This window comes from Triplophysa rosa, linkage group LG24, assembly GCF_024868665.1.
Source record: "Triplophysa rosa linkage group LG24, Trosa_1v2, whole genome shotgun sequence".
NCBI classification, from domain to species: Eukaryota; Metazoa; Chordata; class Actinopteri; order Cypriniformes; family Nemacheilidae; genus Triplophysa; species Triplophysa rosa.
In genome coordinates this window covers 338,297-357,538 of record NC_079913.1, presented here as the reverse complement: position 1 = coordinate 357,538, position 19,242 = coordinate 338,297, and the positions used below count along the sequence as shown (strand labels likewise).

Genomic DNA, 19,242 nt, shown 5'->3' with positions numbered 1-19,242 from the left:
CGCGCATGCGCAGAGCGCTGTCAGGGCACGGCACACTCACACCGACAGTATGGCGGCGGGCTGCTGCTGGAGGGATGCTGCTGTCGCCGCTGCCTTCGCGATGTGATCGGAATACCGACTGCCTGCGGATTTACTACAGCCACCACCGAGGCCTGTCGCCGTGATCTCGATAAGATGGCCCGGCTCGCCGATTACTTCGTGGTAATCGGCTACGATCTCGATAAAAGAGGTAAGAGAGATAACGTTACACACCGAGCGATTCTTCTTCTTCCTTCTCCTCCTCCTCCTCCTGATCTGCTGTGCCGGATAGAAGCGTGTTAGTTTCGGGTTAAACACGGTGAACACAACAGAAGGCGGAGGGTGGGGGTAGAGGGAGGGAGGTGGGACCGACACAGCTGATTCCTGTCCGGGCTGGGCGGTCTACGATCAGTCGCGGATGTCCCGGGCCTCTAGATCTGTAAACTCGAAATCAAAACCCGAATCCGGCCGATTTTGCACGAACCTAAACCGTCGCGCGAGCATTTGACTGCTCTTTTCAGTTGCACATTTTGTGTTAGATGGATTATGAGATTGCAAGCGTTAAATAAATATCGTTTGGCCGGCAGGGTGTGACTTTTCTAATAGGGATTTATCAGTGCAACCTTTGCCACCATTGCTGGTCATGTAACAAGCTGTTTAAGAGCGTGTATGCTAACGTAGTGAATAGAAATGCACAGGAACGCTCTGTTTAGTAGGCTTACATGCTAATATGCATACATTCCTAAGACATGTCAACCCTCAGAAAACATGCAGCAGGGTTGTTGAACACTGGTCCTTTGGCAGTGTCCCAAAGTAAAGTGTGCTGCCTACCTAGACAGCATTTATAGTCTTCACAAGCACCTGCAGCATTTCTTGACATCTCTACAAAGTCTAGTTCTAGCCTCAAAGAGTTTGTTGGAATAAGTTTACGAAAGCACTAATGTGTACCTATCGATTTACGTATTTAGCTATTTTCACATTTTTCATTGGATTGGTACGGTTTGGAAGCCTGAGTCAATGTCGTACACTGTAAAAGGCTCTCTTTTAGTGTGCATTGTGTTAGTGGCCTAGTTTGGTGCCATGTGATGGGCCCGGTGAGCATTCATTATTCACCAACCCTCGTCTGAGAAAAGCGATCCCATCAGCCAGCCTTTATTGAGAGAACTGCGTGAGTGCGTCTTCTTTTATTTATGCGTCCTATTTGTAAAGGCACACGTAAACATGTTGACCATGGTAACTAAGTTGAGCAACAGGGAGCTCATGGGATTGATGTGCATGTTGGGTTTACGCTCAGAAGGGTTTGGCTGTTTCATAGGTGGCCTTACATGTCGTCTGGCAGGATGTCGAAGGGCTGCACGCTCTGCAGAATGTCTTCCTTTCCTGTTTCAAACCTGCTGCTGGGTTTCCACGCCGACGCTAGCATCTGGTGAGCAGACTGTCATGCTGGAGCGTAGGTGTGTGAGGGAAATCAGTGGTGACTCGTGTATACTATTAATTCACAGAAAAAAGGCTTAAAATATCATTAAAATGCACATTAGCAGAGAATGCTGGAGGTATTGCAGCTGTTTTGTGGGGCGGGCTTATGACATCATAATCCTGTGACAGTGGGCTTGATGTGTGACATCACCAGCGAGTGTCAAATCACTGTTTAACACATAAGTGAAAGTGTTGCTAAGTCTGATTTTTAGCATCGAACACAATGTCTGAAAAGCTTCTTGCGTGTTTTGACTTTCCCAGACATGTTGGTTTTTTGTGGTTTGCAGCTCTGTTGGAGTCGTGGTGTAGTGGATAGTTTTGACTCATCGAGCTGCTGTGGTACGCGTACATGTGTTTATCATGTAAATAGATGTTTGGAGCTGCTAAACTGCTCATGTTTTTTTCTCAAGTGCTGCTTTAGTAGTAAACTCTCACAGTGTTTTGTGCACCAGTGCAGAATGCGTCCAGCAGAGTCAGATTTCTTTCAGCCCTAAATCGGCATCTCAACTCCTCCAGGGCCAGAATGGCTGCATCATTGGCGGGGAGTGAACGTCAGGGTGGAGTCGGCGTTGTGAAACTGGACAGAATGCTCGGCCGCTGGATTCACGGCACTGCGAGGAGAGCTGCGCTGAAGAGGATTCTCTGGCCGAGGGGCTTTCTCTGTAAAAACAGGAAATGGGAGTTCGGACTCGAGGGAGAAGACATGATTGAGTGAGAATCCAGATTGTCCTATGGAGTGAGAAAATGGTGTCCAGAGTTTGGGCCGGGGTGGACTTCCGTTGAAATGTCTTTTGGGGTTCAGCGTACAGCCCCCCTTTCCTCGCCTCTTCTTTTTCTTGGGAGGAACAGAGAGGCCCTGAACAAAAGAGCCGAGCGTTTGTTTGGCTCTTGTGTTGTCTCTGGCAGACTCTTTTCTTCTCTAACCCCTGCGTGCATTCGAACGATCGTGTATTATCATGCGATGGTCACGTTTAGAAGAAACTAGATTGTGACGTTTGGTTGTGAATATGAGTGGTGTCTGTCGTGCAAACTCTGCCACAACACCAGGGTGTTTGTTAGGGACCTGCTGTGTGGTGCTTGTGTTCTCTCGCTCTCTGGTGGCTTGGCGGTCAAATAAGCCCCACCCTATAGACCAGGGTATTCAATTCAAGTTCCAAGAGGTCCAGTCTTTATATTTTCTTCCAAACGGAGGTCCGGACAATATGTTTTTTAAATGACAAAAATATATATTTAATCAATTTAGCCCACTTGGATACATGTATATATATATAGATATGATCTTTTATCAGGCCATTTATTTTATATTTTGATATCCACAGTATGTATGTATTGTAGGCTCTGTGGCTTTAGGGGAATGGCCTCTTCATAGAAGTCTGATAATTCATATTTGTAAATAAAAAAGCTACGGGCAATATACAAACAACAAATGTAATGTAAGAATGAAATTGCTCTCATCATAAACAGAAAACAAAGTGACTTACTAAATTATCCTTTCCATGCCATTCATACCAGAACTACTTCTATCTTTAAATCATTTCCCAATTAGAACAAAATGTGATCGTGCTTGTGAAAACCCAGCAAGTCTTTTGACTGTTTTCTACATAAAATCATCCTACAGAATATTCTGTGAAAATATAACAACAATATCTTCAATATTGACTGAATAATGCCATTTCAAAGATTGAAATCGTAGTGAAATTAATGCTTGAAATTAATCTTTGATGCTTGTTATTTAATAATTAATTTGTTTATGACAATTAGCCTGGGTTTTCACAGGGACACAAATGTTTACATGCTGATCAATAATGCTAATGATAAATGTAGGCTAGATAAAAACGTTCATAAAATATCACAAATCTGGTTGAAAGGTTGGAGACATGTAGCAAACAGTAAACAGAGAGACAGAAACAAATACTTTAATATTGTTTACTGTTGTGTCTCCATTGATCTGCTCTGCGTGTCTGCACTAGTGTTGTTAAAATAAGCACGTGTCTGTTGCTCTTCAGGCGCATCTTTGGTGCACGCGGGACGGAAAGGGTTCAAATGAAGCGCGTTTAGAAATAAAAGATATCACAGGATATAGCGACAAAAGATCAATTACATACAATATTCCTGAGAGTACGCGTGATGTGATTCTCCGTTGTGTAGACGCGCGGCTCAATGTAAACAACTGAAAGAGTACAAATTTGAAATGGTTTATTAGGCTATGTCTCGCGGCCCGAATGAAACAAAGCAAAGGTCCGGATCCGGCCCGCGGCCCGCGGTCCGCCAGTTGAGGATGACTGCTATAGACTATAATACTCAAGTCCATATATATGATGTGGGGTACTTCCAATATAAAAGTTTTTGGGATGTTAACATGAAATCTACTAATCAGGGCTGTCAAAAGATTAATTAATCGCATCATGAATAAAAGTTTTTGTTTACATAATATATGTCTGTGAACTGTTCATATTCATTTTATATTTATAAACACAAAAACATACACATACATGTATTATATATATTTAGGATATATTTCATGTATTTGTTTATTTACCAATCATTTAAATCATATATATACTGTAAATGGTTATTCACTTTTAGATTTTAGATTTTTCTTAAATAAATGCACGTGTTTATAAATACAAAATAAATATGCAATCTGCACAGACATGTATTATGTAAACACCAACTTTTATTCTGGATTTCGATTGATCCCGATTAATCGTTCGACATCCCTACTACTGGTAGATTTTGACAAAATTTTCATTTATAAGATATAAATATTTAAAATGTAGTGTCTTTCAGATTCAGTGATTGGTCAGTGACTGTGAGGTCAAATAAATCCTATTGGCTATTTCTTAAAGGGGAGGGGCCACTTAATATGCCCTGCCTTAACTTCCCTTTTCACTGGTAATTATGTTAATGCATTGAGTCACTTCAGTGGGTATTTAAAGGGACACTCCACTCAAAAATGAAAATTCTTTCATCATTTACTCACCCTCATGTCAAACCAAACATGTCCGACTTCCTTCCTTCTGCAGAACACAAAAGCAGATATTTTGAAGAGCGTTTGTAACCAAGCAACACTGGCCCCCATTGACTTCTATTGTATGGACACAAAACCTCCAAACGAAGAAATTTCTCCTCAACAAGCGGCATAATTTGAGCTAACGTTTATGTTGGTAGCGCAGTCGTCTTACATGCTAAAGCTTAACTCTTTCCTTTACAAGCATCACTAATAACTCCCATTGTGTTTTTTAATAGCCGGCCAAAATAGGTCTTACTCACAGAAGCCCGCCTTTAACAAATCTGCCCTCTGTCCGCCTTAGAAAAGTGCACTGAGTCAGCCGGACGTCTCAAAATATTCCCCAACAGAGCCCACATTCTTATTCATGAGGGAGAATGGGCCCGAGGGGGCCGTGGCGTGATACGATGGCCGCTCTGTGTTACCATGACACCCCGCTTCTGGCCATCGGGCTGGACTATCAAAGGGTGGCCGGGGCCGTGGATACAGACGCCCGGTGCCCATTCCTGCAGCGTATGGCCGCAAAACTCAACAGGCAGCTGGTGGATGAATACTTCTCATTCATGTGGCAGCCGGGGGGCTAGAGGGCAATGGTGATTGCCCTCATTCTGAGAGACGCGGAGGCTCACACACACATTTTCCGTCCCTTTTTGTCTTGGAAGTGGGTTTGCCTGTGTGTGGTTGTGTGGATATGAAGAGCTACAGACAACATGTAACAGAGACTGGGGCTAGTTGTCACACAGGAAGGTTGCCAAAAGAGTTATATCTCAGTAAAAAAAGTCAAAACTATTACACGTGTGTTTGTTTGCAGTCTTTTTTTGGTTTGAAACATCTAGGGCAAAGAAGTTCTAAATGAAGAGTTTGGTTCCAAAATGAGAACTCCGTTTTAAAAACATTTCAAAAATCATGTTTTTTTCATTGTGCATTCCAATTAATATCAATCAAACTGCAGTTAATAATAACTGCCATAATAACTCAAACAATACAGCTAACAAACACAATAAATACAAGATAACAATAAAAAACATGATTTTTGACATTTTTATCTCATTTTGGAACCGAACTCTCTTTTTATAAATGATGTCCTGGGGCATGTTGTCACAAAAGTCCAAAATATGTTAAATGAGCCGTTTCCTTTTCTTGGCCAATAATGTTGAAAACATTTGTATGGTTGATTTTCTGTGTATGTGCTTATATAAAAATGTTCTTTACAAACCTCTGACTGAGAAATGTTCACTGTTTTTCGCTCTTCCCATAATACGTTTGAAACTGCTAGTCATGTGGTTTCAGTCTGAATGTGGCGAATTTGCATGACGTGGTATTGGCCTGATATTCAGCTTTGCACTCGTGTAAAATGATTAGTTATGGAAGGTGTTAAGCGGTGAATAATGCCTTTCAATGACAGTTAACGCCAGTGTTTGCGCTCCACGTTCAGGGGTCTTGTGGGTCAGTGAGCGGTCTCTTCTGGAAGGTTGTGAAGGTCGGGGTGGGACAGGGGGAAAAGCTTTCATGGTCTTCCCTGGTATTTTGAGAATGCGGCCCTCTCCCCTCCCAAGCCCCTCGGGTGCAGACTGGAGATGTTGTTCTCTGGTTACGGGAAATCGTTCTTCTAAATCCCTTTTTTCCATCGCTGAGCCATCAGATTATTTGGGGGTCTTTGGGACACAGAAGCATGAATGATATTCTGCCTCTCCCATGGTATTTCTCAATCGCAGGATTCAGCTGCAGCTCACTTTGTGTTGATTGGCTGAGCGCTGGGCAGCTGATTGGTCCATAAGTGGATGTGAAAGGAACCTCTTTTGAAGAACTCATGTGATTGGCTGGCACACTGAATTTCATGTACTTATGGTCAATAACAGATTTTTCTTTCTTTACTTTTTTATTGTTTTAATGACAGATTGCAGCTTTAAACACACAGGTCACAGTTTTATGTCTGCTGGCAGACTATGGCCGAGGTTGAGGTCTGAACTGTCTTACCCTGATCCTAATTTCACTACTGCTTTCCATACGGTTTCCAAACGTTGACGTGAGGCTTGGAAGATTTGCTGAGGTGGAATGCCTGACTCATTATGTAAGCAGCGTGCTGTCTTTGCCCCTGTCAGTTTGCTCTTCGGCCGTTACACAGGACGTCAGTCATGGGCTCTGAGGTGTTTAGCTAGGGAATGTTTAACTACTGATGCAACTTGATGTTTGAAGAGATCCAAAGTGTGCCTGTTTATCTCATGGCTGATATTCGCTTGAGGATTGTTCAATACGTGAACGTCAATGTGCATTTCTGTGTCATGTGCAGATCAGAGTGACATGGCTAACAAACGGATCGGTTACACGCATTTTGAGCTAACCTGCTGATATAGTTTGCCATCATTTTTTGTTAAATCAAAAAATATAATGGTTTTGTTCTGATATTACTTCATATAAACACACCCAACAGCAATGTGAAAGACTGTGACAGCATGACAAGACGCACGAAAACTGTGACAAAAATGAAGGTTATCACGTTTCCTAAACACATGTAGAAATATGACTGTTGTATTGCTTAAAAGTGAATATGAACTTGTTTTCTTTGTAGTATTTGAGGCCTGAAGAAATACAGATCATCTCTTCTGTTATTTTAACATAAATATTTTTATTTGAAATCTGGGAGAAATATTGTTAGTAAAAAATGAAAATGAGTACAATCAAGCCCAAAAGACCAATTCGTTCACACATTTAAAAAAACTGTCAAGGATAGCATTCTCAAAATACTTCCATTGTGGTCCTCGGTATTCAAAATGGACAAACAATTCATAATGGGAGTGAAGTCACACATCAGCATCTCACATAATAACTTCTAAAACCATAGTTCATGAAACAAAACTGATGATTTTACCTAAACATATATTTTTACCTATATACATTTTTCATAATATATCATATATTATTATGATATTAAGTAACATTGGAACAAACTATTACCATTTTTTCTCCTAAAATCAGAGAAGTCATCATTTAGACCAACCAGTCATAGTAATATTTATGATTTATGAAAAAAATAAAATACATTCAACACGTAACCCTGTACTCATCCTTGAGTCATACCTAGGGCTGTCACGATTATGAAATTTGATTGACGATTAATTGTCTAATAAATCATTGCGATTATGACGATTAATTGTCTGTTTTTGAGCTTTGACATTTAATTCTCATACATTTTTGATTCAGCGATTGAAACGACCATATTGTTCTGAATACATGACTATGTTTTTTTCTTGGAAATACATTGGAAAAAATTGGGTCATCATATATTTAAGGTTTAGGCTTTTACCTGTCAATAATACAACCACCAAATACTTGTAAATGAAGTAAATTGATCAGGTGTGAATTGAAGCCACCATTAAAATGCTATCAGTCATAGAAAAGCTTCTAGTCTGTTTTTTTCTCACTTGCAAGACTACAATAAAATGTTACTTGTATGTTAATGAAATTTTGGTAGACTGGTTTTCACACTGAGATTTGCTTAAATAATATTAAATTGTACTGCAGGTAATTTGTATGTTTTTTTTTTTTTTAAGTGATTGTGTTGTGGTGGTACATTTTACAAGTATTACCATGCTTTAGTAACAATATATACACTAAAATATGCAATATGCAGATGCACTACAGCTCCCCCTAGTGTCTTCTATAGAGATGTGCGATAATTGCGATGATCCGAAATCATCGCGATGAGGTCAAACAATCGCGATGAGACGATTATTTAATAATCGTGACAGCCCTAGTCATACCAGAATGTAAATCAAACCCGTGTTCGTGTTTCATACCTTGACTGTCGTTTGTTTTACAGGCTTACAAGCGTTGGAAAGCTCTTGAATACACCAGTTCTGACGTGACACCACAGCCTGTCCACTGACAACCAAACTGCCTGACCAAAAATATCAAAACCACAGGTCTTTGCATAGAACACAGCAGTGCCGCGGTTTCACACGCAACCGACGTCACCGTGGCATTAAACACAAACTCTAAATGTTTGGCGTTTATAAACGGCATTGTCAACCTTGTTGCATTTCTCGAGCTAACAAGGTGTTTTTGTTGTTGAACTAGAGCTTTGTAAAACATGTGGAAATCGTCTTCACTCGAGTATTTCCGCTATTGAAAAGGAGGCCTGGGTTTGAATGCGGTTGTGGGACGGGTGGCTGCTGGCGAGCAGGAAGGATGTGAGTTAGCTGAAGAGCTTTCTGCACAGCAAGAGAAGAAACCGTTGCTCGCGGTATCCCCGGGCGACAGCAGTCCTGTGGCCAGCCGTGTGGGGCAAAACTGAGGATTTGAGTCTCACGTAATGCAATTCTTATTGTGTTAAAAAAAACATTCTGTCATGATGTATTCACCCTCATGTTGTTGAAAATATGACTCTTTCTTCTGTGGAACACAAAAGATATTTTTAGAAATGTGTCGGTGGTTTTGTGTCTACGTATAATAGAATGGGAAGTCAATGGGACCCGGTGTTGTTTGGTTACAGCGTTCTTCAAAATATCTTTTGTGTTCTGGAGAAGAGAGAGAGTCATACAGGTTTGAAATGACATGAGGGGGAGTAAATGATGGAAGATTTTTTATTTTTGGGTGAACTGTCCCTTTAACGGTCGGCCAACAGGTTGTTGCTGTCATGGAGACTGAAGTGTTTTGACAACGTGATTAAAACAAGCTGCGGTTTTCTGGTTCATGATACATGGCCAAATCGTTCTCCAGAACACGGACTGACGTTTTAACTCTTTCATGTGATGTTAAACACAGCACGCCACTGATTTGACTGCTTATACGTTTTACGATTTAACCGTAATTATTTCGACAAGCTAACGCTGCATTTTCTGACCTGTCTCTTACTTTTAAGTGTCTCTCACTGCAAGAGTGCTTTCTGTATTGTCCCACACACACACACACACACACACACACACACACACACACACACACACACACACACACGCGCGCGCAAACACATCTGTTGTCTTGCACTAGCTCGGCGGCGCTGCTTTAATGTGTAGTGTGCATGTTAAGGAAGCTGGTGTTACCCGTGTCCCGCCACAAACCTTTAACTTCTCATCTCGATGACTAAAGCATGACTGCCACGCTTTTCTACTTTCATTTCGAGTGGTGTTTAAAAAGAGTCCGCTATCAGTGTGTGATGGGATCATGTGATTTCTCCTGTAGCCTCCAGTTTCACTTCACCTGCCCCAGAATGAATCCACTGTCTGGTGGCCGGCGCTCTCACATCCTTCATGGAGGAGGGCGTGACATTTCTCTGTTAATAACCAGATGTTCTTGTGTGTCGAAGCAGAAGCAGTTCGTTTTCGGTGTGATCGGTGAGGCCTTTGACCTCATTTCACCTCCAAATAGGACTTTATGATGTTCGGCACAGCCGATTGGGGTTGTTTTTAGGGAACCGTTAAATCCATTAAATGTTATATAGTGTTTTCGGCAGGGTTCTAATTTTCAGCAGGTCCGTCAGAGTTAAGGTATGGGGTCAAGTATTAATATTGTGTCTTTAGAACGCCAAATGTGCAGTTATCAAATCAAAAAACCGGTTTGAATCCTGTAGTTAGGGGCATCCACCTGTGATTCGATGACATATTTGGATAGCAGGTGTGAACATGGCCATGAACTGTAAAAGTGTTCGTTTAGCCTCTATTAAGGTCTGCTGACCCATTTTTCTTCACCAGAATTTCAGAGGGAAAACTTGTACTCGCATTGCTTGCTTGGATTCCAATCTTTTTGTGTTGTCCCTGGAGTCCAAAATGAGGTCAGAATTCTCCTACAGTTTCAGCTTTAGCCAATGTCCTTTTGTATCCACGCACACGCGTTCACTGTGGGCACGTGTGAATGTATAGATAACTTCTGGATAGACGTCTCCTCAGGGGGCGCTTGAGAACGTGAGCGCCGTTTCAGCCCATTCAGCTTTTATCTGGACTTCTGGATTGGGAAAAGAATGCTGGGAATCAGTATGAGTGAATTAGTGTTTGCAGAACAGAGCCCGTTTGTGCTTGGACGTCCCTCTCTCTCCTTCGCTCTTCACTTTCACTCTCACTTTGAGATTCAGAAAGAGGGAGGGGTGGGTGGGAACGAAAGCACGTTTTAAATTTCCAAACATGTCGGAGGCCTCAGATTGGTTTGATGCCTGAGCTCGGATATCTTGGCTTGTTTTTTTTCTTAGAAAAAATGAAGCTAATCCATATCATTCCCACTTAATAGTGAGCGAGTGAAGAGTGATGATTGGCTGACGCCCGGGGGAGCTGGCAACAGGCCGGATCTGTGTTCCAGTAGCTGGTGCATTTCCTCCATACGGGCCGTGTGTGTGCGGGCCTGCAAACCTCCAGTCTTAATCTGCAGAGATAAGGGAGGATTCTGGGATTGTGCCACCTAAAGGATTTTGGCAGCGAACAGTGTTGTGAATAGCCTCTGTTGTGGTGCATGAGGTTTGGACGTGCTCCAGAGTTCGGGAATTTTGTGTTTTATTTGCAAACCAGCCCATTCAGATTTGAAACGTTAAATGTCTAAAACTGACTTCATAACCAATTAGTTAAAGGCATTAGTTAAAGACTTTTACTCATCCTCATGTCATTCCAAACCTGTATGACTGTCTGTCTTCTGCAAAACACAAAAGAAGATATTTTGAAGAATGTTGGTAACCACATAACATTGGTCCCCATTGACTTCCATTCTATGGACACAAAACCACGGAGACATTTCTCGAAATATCTTCTTTTGTCTTCCACAGGAGAAATAACAATATATAGGTTATAAACGATATTTGTGGGTAGACATGTGTCGATATTCAGTATTGCGATTAATTGCGGTAATGGATTAGCACGATGTTGTTATCACGGGCACTTTCAAATACCGCGAAAATAGATAGATTTTTTAGAATGTGTATTTGTTTATTTTTCATCAACCGGATAAAAGTACACTGCGTGTATGCTGCGTAGGAATGCGCAGTCTGATCTAAACGATCCCGTTCCCCATGTGGAGATGCCTACGTGTGTGTGTGTGTGTGTGTGTGTGTGTGTGTGTGTGTGTGTGTGTGTGTGTGTGTGTGTGTGTGTGTGCGCGCGCTGCTGAGCAAAAGACGCGCGCGCACTCTGATGTGAACAGTAGCACACGGAGAGGAAGCGTGGCGGAAGCAGGAACGCTGCCGACGGTTTATCCCCCTTCTAAAAGGGTGAAGTCTGAGGTTTGGAAATATTTAGGGTTAAAAGTAAGCCGAGTAATGAAATTTGACAGTGTGGCAGAATAATTATTTTAATTATACGTTGATGGAACGCAATAAAGTCATACACTGTCACAAAGTGCGAGTGAATTTGCTGTTTATAAATGTTTAGCTTGCTATAATAGTTAACACACTGGCTTGGCTTGTTATTCAAACAATAATAATAATAATAATAATAATAATAACATGAATTGTAGTACTAGCTTTGTGCAGACATAAGTATATTTAAAAGCAGTTAACAAAAGTTGTTCTTTTGCAGTTTGCACTTTATTCTGTTTGAATAAACTCACTTTATACATCATTACTGTGCGTTGTTTTATTTATATTTAAATGTTTGAGGTTCTCTTTATTATTTAAAATAAAGTTGTTATCAAGAGGAAAACACTGAAGTTGGTTTATATTTTCAACCTGCATTTCTCATAGAATTGAATACTGCGATAATACCGTTTACCGCCATGAAACCATAATCAATTAATCGCAGCATGGAAATTTGATACCGGCACATGCCTATTTGTGGGTAATTTATATTTTTGGGTATGAGGGAAAATGGTAAAGAAAAGTGAAATTTACAATTTGCTTTCGTGTTAATACTTCTCACTTTTTACTAGCGACATTGAACTGCAGGCAGGCATTTTGTCTTCGTAGTCAATGTTAAGTATTAGAGGTGCATTGTGAAGTTATTTTACTCCTGTAACTGACGCCCAGGCTGCATACTAACCTTAAGTTGATTTCCCACAATGCTGGAGTAAACACGGCCTGCTTGCTCAATCTGGACTGATGTAATACAGGAGCGGCCGTGTTTACATACTGTTGACGAGACATCAGCCACGTGCACCTGTGCCACTCATGCCAATCGTGAGTCACCTTTCTGTACGTGCAAACTAGCGCACACACACATGTGATGGGTTGGAGGGAAGCCGAAATATGGTGCGATTCCCTTTTGTGTGCTACCTGCGACCTCTTTATGAGCCGTAAGTGACATTTGTAACTGCGGTGTGTAAAATCCATCCATAACTTTTACCTCTCTAGCGCCATCTCCGTTTGAAACTTATGTACTTAGGTTTATGTGGGCTGAAGTGAAATTACACACTTGAAGCTGACATTTCCTTCAAAATAAATATCCACTTATGGTTGGCCAAAACAGTCAGTCAGTCAACTCCAGTTATGGTTGTACATAATCCAGTGAGTCCTCCGTGACACCCACAGTTTCACCACAGAGCGTCTCTGAAGCTGAATCACATGCGTGTCTGGATGCAGACATATCTGATATGAATATGAATTCCTCTCTTTTCTACTTCTGGAGTGTTTTAATGGTTGTGTTTCTGATAGTCCGGCCCTGCAAGTGTGTGTGCGTTTGCTTCTGTGTGTCGGGTCTTGGGAGGCGTCCAGTTATTGTTTGTTTTATGGAGGGTCTGTTGGTGGTTTTGTTTAGCCGCTGAAAGGTCGGGGAGGTGCTGTTCCTTCTCTGCTGTCCCGTTGTGATGTTCGCACCATTGCTAACGTTACCCTGCTTCTTACGGTCCTCTCATGCTTGAAAACTTGAATATTGTTTTTGATTTCAATGGATAATATAATAGTCATTTATCTGTTGCATTGAGATGTAAGACAAGCACCACAGCATTACATGAGCACATGCTAACCACCAAAACATGGTTTCATGTGCCCGGTTAACCGCGGTTACCACCAAATCCTGCTGAAACCGAGCTGGCTGCGAAAATGCAAGGTATCGATTATTTTATTGATGCGTAGCTTGTCCGTGAAGCACGGCTCTGGGATCAGTAGAAATGCTGCTCGATCTAAAAGCAGTGCGAGTTTGAGTCGCTTATAAAGTGCATTTGAAAAAGCAACACCCGTCAAACATGATCATTATAAATATACTTTATTATCATGAAAATACCTGATGAGGCTTGAGGAACAGTGATAAAAAGATGTCCTTAGGCATTTCCTAGATTCTAGAAGGCGTCATGGTCTTCTTCTGCAGTGCGTATGTGGAGTTTCCGCACGAGAGCGCCCTCTGGCGTTCGGGTGCAACAGCATTTTCCCGTACTGCACTCACAAGCTGTGCATAAATCACCTGATATATATTTTCGGTTAACCGGGCATATGTGTAGTTTCGACTGAAATGATTTCGAATTAAAAAAAGTTTTTTTTCCCCACAAATATACAAAAAACTGCGTACACGTGTAGCAAACAGCACATTTTAGATTTCTGAAGGAAATTTCAGAAAAACAATCTGTGGGAATTTTCAGCTGGAAATGATGTAGGATGTGACTTATTTTTGTCTGTTAGGATTTGATTGGCTGGAAACATGACTGTGACTTTTTATCATAGCAGAAAAATACATTTTTCGAGTGATTTGGTTATTACTTTGTGTGAAACATTCACAGCTGTGTAACAAAACCACAGACCTTCATAAAGAATTTACTCTTAAACGGTTCATTTAGAGTTTGCCAGTCACAAACATAAGAAATAAAGCATAAAACTGATGGGATATATGATAACGTTCATAGGCTAGTACTTGTTTACAGGTCAGGAAGTGTGCATTATCAGTGTGCTTGTGCTCCGGGAACAATGAATCATGATGTCATTCATGAAGGGTCATCATGCCAGGTGAGCTCAACATGTGTTCTGACGACGTCTGTGTTTTTATAGGAGGTAGTGAGGGTCAAGGCCGGATTCACCAGCGTTTCCCAGAGAAAGACTGGGAAGATAATCCCTTTCCTCAAGGCATTGAACTGGTAAACCATCACACACACTGACCAAAAACATCGTATCCCACAATTCAATACGTATATATTGACAAATATCTGTGTATAACTGACTGTTATTTTGATTTGATGTGTGTTTGTTTTGATGTTATTGGTTGTCGTTTTGTTTTCTCTCAGTTCTGTCAGCCCAACGGTTGGCAGCTGGTTCCAGAAAGAAAACCTCCATCTTTCTTTGTGGCGGTCCTCACAGACATCAACTCAGAGCGACATTACTGCGCCTGCTTCACTTTCTGGGAGTCCGTGGAGAACCCGCAGGTGGGTGGTGGTCACTTGAAGAAGATTTAGATGGTGAACGTGAGACCAAAGTAAATATATGGGAGAAGAAACATGCTGCGGCTTGAAGATCTAAACTGAGACTCACTTTGTGTAGCTACAGAAGGGAGAGTCCAGTGAGGCCGATGAAGACGATGGTCCAGACGTTCTTCAGCCCGCTCAGCTCTACGCTCCAAGAAGCTTGGTTCTGGTCTCCCGTCTGGACCACACAGAGGTATTTAGGGTAAGAAACTCTCAATCACCCAAAATCTCAAGGCAACCCATTATTTCTGCTTACTCATGCCTTGCTCTTCTCCACAGAACTGTTTGAGTCTCATCTACACGGTTCATGTGGATGGCCTCAACGTTCCTATGGAAACGGTGATCGGAAACCTTCTCACCTGTATCATTCCCATAGCTGGAGGATCTCAGGTGAGGCTCAAATAATCATCTTACTTTCCTCCTTTGATGTAATCTCTCTGGGCGTGTGAGTTTGTAAAAAGGTTTGCTGTGCATTACGGGTAGTGTAGGAGCCATGTTGTCTTGTGGTTGACATGGCTTGCTGTGGTCTTAACCTTCATCGCAGAATACTGGAGCCATCATGACCATTGGTATATTGTACATTAATATGGACTCGATAACAATAATTCATCTATAATTCTTGTTTATGTTCATGTTTTACCTTATGAATGAATGATGAATGAGGTCTTGTGTCATGTACAACAACCCCCAAGAGTTGTTTATTGCCCTAATTAATGTCATCTGTGCACAAATGATGCTTTTCTTAACTTGGCCATTTTGGAAAAGACATTTCATCAGCCGTCAAGGTGAGTTTTAATGGATGTATGAAGTCGCTGAAACGTGTTACACAATTCAACACCGTAAAGAGTTGAACTTTCTCAAGAAATACCCTTGTCCTTATTTTCAACAGTATGTCTTTTGTACGATCATTTGAAACATGCAAGCCTTTCGCGAAATCGTGTTTAGTCATCTAACGTAATGCCGTTAAGGCTACAATGTCGATGCTCTTGGGTTCACTGCGTGTGCTCAGGTTCACGTGAGGTTGTGTTACATCCTAATGGTTCCCTTCCTCCAGTTTACAACTGACTCCTGTGTGTTCCAGATCAATGATCCTCCTCTTTGTAGTTTAACTGACAGTCTGCTGGGTTGTTTCCAGGTAACATTTACCCTCCGGCCACCTCAACCAATCAACCCATCTGTGATTCAAATGCAGATCTCCGCTTGGCATTATTCCCCCGAGATCAATGCACCCCGTCTCTTTCTGATTCTTCTCCAATCTATTGCATCTGCTAATGAATTGACATCAGTTGTGTGTTTGGTGATGGTTTCTCTCATCTTTTCACTGTTTTCTGGGTCTGCGCGTGAACACTAAAGCGCTCTCCAGACGCACACAGTCAGTGTTTGTGTCCTGGGTCTGATGTGGATTGAACATATGGGGCGGCACGTGGCAGATGGCGTATAATCACACCGCAGCGTGTATGAATGACAGACTTAGAAACACACAATCCATCGTCACTCCAAAACAACACGCTGCGGCTTCACCGTGACGTTTCCATTGTTGAGATATTGCAAAAGAGAGGGAGGGTTTGTTTTTTAGGGATTATGTTTGGCTTCAGACGTTTAGAGCTGTGGGGCGGGGCCTTTTGTGGGTGATGCAGGTTTGAGTCCGCCATGATCCCCCTGCTTTAAATACATCTGTTACGCTCCGATTAAAACGCCAATTTCATTTCTGATATGTATTTTATTCAGCAAGGTTATTTGCTGTGTGATGTGATACAAGCTGTAACATATTAAACTAGTCTGGATAAACTGAAAATGGGCATGATAAAGGCAAGTCAGTTGGATCTTTTATCCTGGGGCTGGGAGATGTTTTTTCAATCATTCTGGACTTCCTGGAAGGCATGTTTTACTGTCCCTGACCCCGGCTCACACTGTGGCAAGATATGTTTATTGTTGATGTAAATGTGAGCGTACACAAGGATGTAACATCACATTTAGGGTTACGCAAGTCAACGTTTCCCAGCCGTCTATTCCAAAAAGCATCTCGGCTATTTTTACAGCACATTTGCTGTGACCTTTGCTCTGCGTGTTAGTTCATCACTGCATTGTTTTGGTTTGCATTTTTCTTGTCATGCATTTCCTTGTTTGCTCTCAATTTTGGTGTGTCTAACAGTTTGTGTTGCATTTTCTGTGTGTGTGCGTTTGTATTTCCATGTGCGCTGTCAATCTAGCCCGGCCAGGATGACGTAGAAGAGAGCTCGGTACGGCCCGTTTGATTTTGTTCAGCTCTGTCTGTCGCCGTCACCCCTGCTCTTCCCTCTGTTTTGCTCCACCAGTACACCCTAAATATCTCAGGAGCCAATCAGAGCGCAGACATATCTGATTGGTCAAAAATGATCCAATCTTTGACTAACACTCGTTTTTAACCAATCACGTTGTTTATTTACTGATTGGATCACGAGTTTGGTTTCCGGCATCACTCCTGTTGGTCGTGTTTCTATCGAGGCATGTGACCTTTAAATGGATAAAAGCTGCCTATTGGCTGGACATAAGAGCTTAAAACAATCATAACAGTTCTATACTAACATGCATGACTACTAGGCTTTGTTCAGAATAGTGGATTTACAGTGTCGCACACCCCTAAAAATGACTCATGGCTGTGTAAAAAAAAAAAAAAGTCAACCCTGTGAATCTGTCCTTCTCTGTTCTTCCCGTAAACAGGTATTTGGGCGTGAAACGTGCATGAGCTCTAACACGAGGCTGTTTCACGTTCTGTGTGCTGTAGCGATGCCCTAGTTGTTTCAAATGATACCTATGATGACATCACCACCTTTTAACTTCCTGTCATGAAGTGACATTTCCTGTTTTAGTCTTAACTCTTGTCTGATGTAATTCTGATGCGATATGAAATCAGTTTGTATCTCCCAAAATGGGCATAAACACCGTGTAAATGAATCTAGGCAAATGATAACATAGTTTCAGTTTTGTTTGCTTTCACTGCTGATTGTGGCTGAAATGAAATGAAATGAAATTAGACTGTAAATCGTATTATATTGTATTGTCATTGTGTTAAATGTCTGTACTAGAAGCTTCCAACACCAAAGAAAATTCCTTGTGTGTGCAAGCACACTTGGCAATAAAGCTCTTCTGATTCTGATTCTGATTCTGAACGCTTGCTTTAAATCTGTGTGATTACAGGAGAACATGTTTGGCTATTGTAGTTTCATTTCAACGCATACACTTTCTTTGCATGAGCTTTCCGTAGATATGAGTGCGATTTGATATTCTTTTTAATGACATGTTTGTTCTCAGTCTCAACATTTTAGGGTGTAAAATTGTATTACAAATACTTAAATACCCCTTGAAATCTGAGACTTTATATCCTCATTTTACATGCTAACAAAATTCATCTTAGATTTATTCTTCAACAAAAACAAACTCATTTCGCACTGCGCTGATTTTCGTCCAATCAGATGCTCTCTAGAATTTCAATGTCCATCTCTTAACACCAAATGGCTCCATAGCTTTTCGATGTCTTCCTTAAAGTTTCTGTTTTCAAAGGAAGTACTTTAACAGGACGTAAAACCACACTTGGCGCACCATTTCACGGGGTCTTTAGGTCAGCTGATTTATAACGTGAGAAAGATCTGGAATTCTTCCAAAACCTTTCCGGCGGAAGCACATGTTGCTCTTCGGTGCTGCGTTTTAATGGTGAATGGCTTCCAATTGACCCCCTTTCTTGAGCTCACCCTACGACCAGCCTGCTGCACACTCATTAATCCTTCCCGTAAAGCCGCGGTGGAGGTGCTTCGTTGTTGTTTTTTAATGACTTATTATCTCTCTGTCTGCTTTCTTTCTCCCCTCTTCTGTGTCTCGGCAGAGGACCATAACGCTCGGCGCGGGCGACAGGCAGGTCATCCAGACGCCCATAAACGACTCTCTGCCTGTGAGCGGATGCAGCGTGGCGCTGCTTTTCAGACAGCTGGGTAAGCCAATAAGAAACAGGCTTAGGTGCTAAACAGCAAATCAGCTTCATTAAAACGGCAACAGTCGCTGTCAAGTGTCAGAGGGGGATGGTGTAATCGTGTGGTGTTACCTAAATAAGGGTCGAAGTGCACACCGATATTACTTGACCCTTCTGTCTCTTTCCTTTTCAGGAATCTTGAACGTTCTCTGTCTGTTTTGTGCTGCTTTGACGGAGCACAAGATTCTGTTTCTGTCCAGCAGTTACCAGCGTTTGACAGATGCCTGTCGAGCCCTGCTGGCCATCATGTTTCCTCTTAAATACAGGTACATACAGCACTGTTATCACAATGCCCTCATGTAATCGCTCATCAAAATACAAACACGCTGCATTTACAAAAGACTGATTTTCCCTGTTTATTGATATAGTTTGTTGTTTTTTAGGGAAGAATTATTTATAAGTTATAAAACTAGTATTATAATGTTAAAGGGACACTTCACCC

At 41.6% G+C, this 19,242-nt stretch overlaps 1 protein-coding gene across 11 annotated transcripts in view; it reads left to right on the top strand.

The window, feature by feature from the left end:
* The window catches only part of sbf1 (SET binding factor 1), a 42,250-nt gene continuing 23,008 nt past the window's right edge, over nucleotides 1-19,242 (top strand). For 3 of the 11 annotated variants that reach the window (XM_057323774.1, XM_057323781.1, XM_057323777.1), the window contains exons 1-9: nucleotides 6-229; nucleotides 14,388-14,473; nucleotides 14,621-14,758; nucleotides 14,874-14,999; nucleotides 15,077-15,187; nucleotides 15,879-15,932; nucleotides 17,008-17,037; nucleotides 18,657-18,762; nucleotides 18,934-19,066. In XM_057323774.1, coding sequence (XP_057179757.1) covers nucleotides 175-229; nucleotides 14,388-14,473; nucleotides 14,621-14,758; nucleotides 14,874-14,999; nucleotides 15,077-15,187; nucleotides 15,879-15,932; nucleotides 17,008-17,037; nucleotides 18,657-18,762; nucleotides 18,934-19,066 — 839 coding nt within the window. In that variant the 5' untranslated portion in view covers nucleotides 6-174. Of the gene's footprint in view, nucleotides 230-14,387; nucleotides 14,474-14,620; nucleotides 14,759-14,873; nucleotides 15,000-15,076; nucleotides 15,188-15,878; nucleotides 15,933-17,007; nucleotides 17,038-18,656; nucleotides 18,763-18,933; nucleotides 19,067-19,242 lie in introns of all 11 variants that reach the window. The other 8 variants (XM_057323782.1, XM_057323779.1, XM_057323778.1 and 5 more) reach the window with 6 other exon arrangements.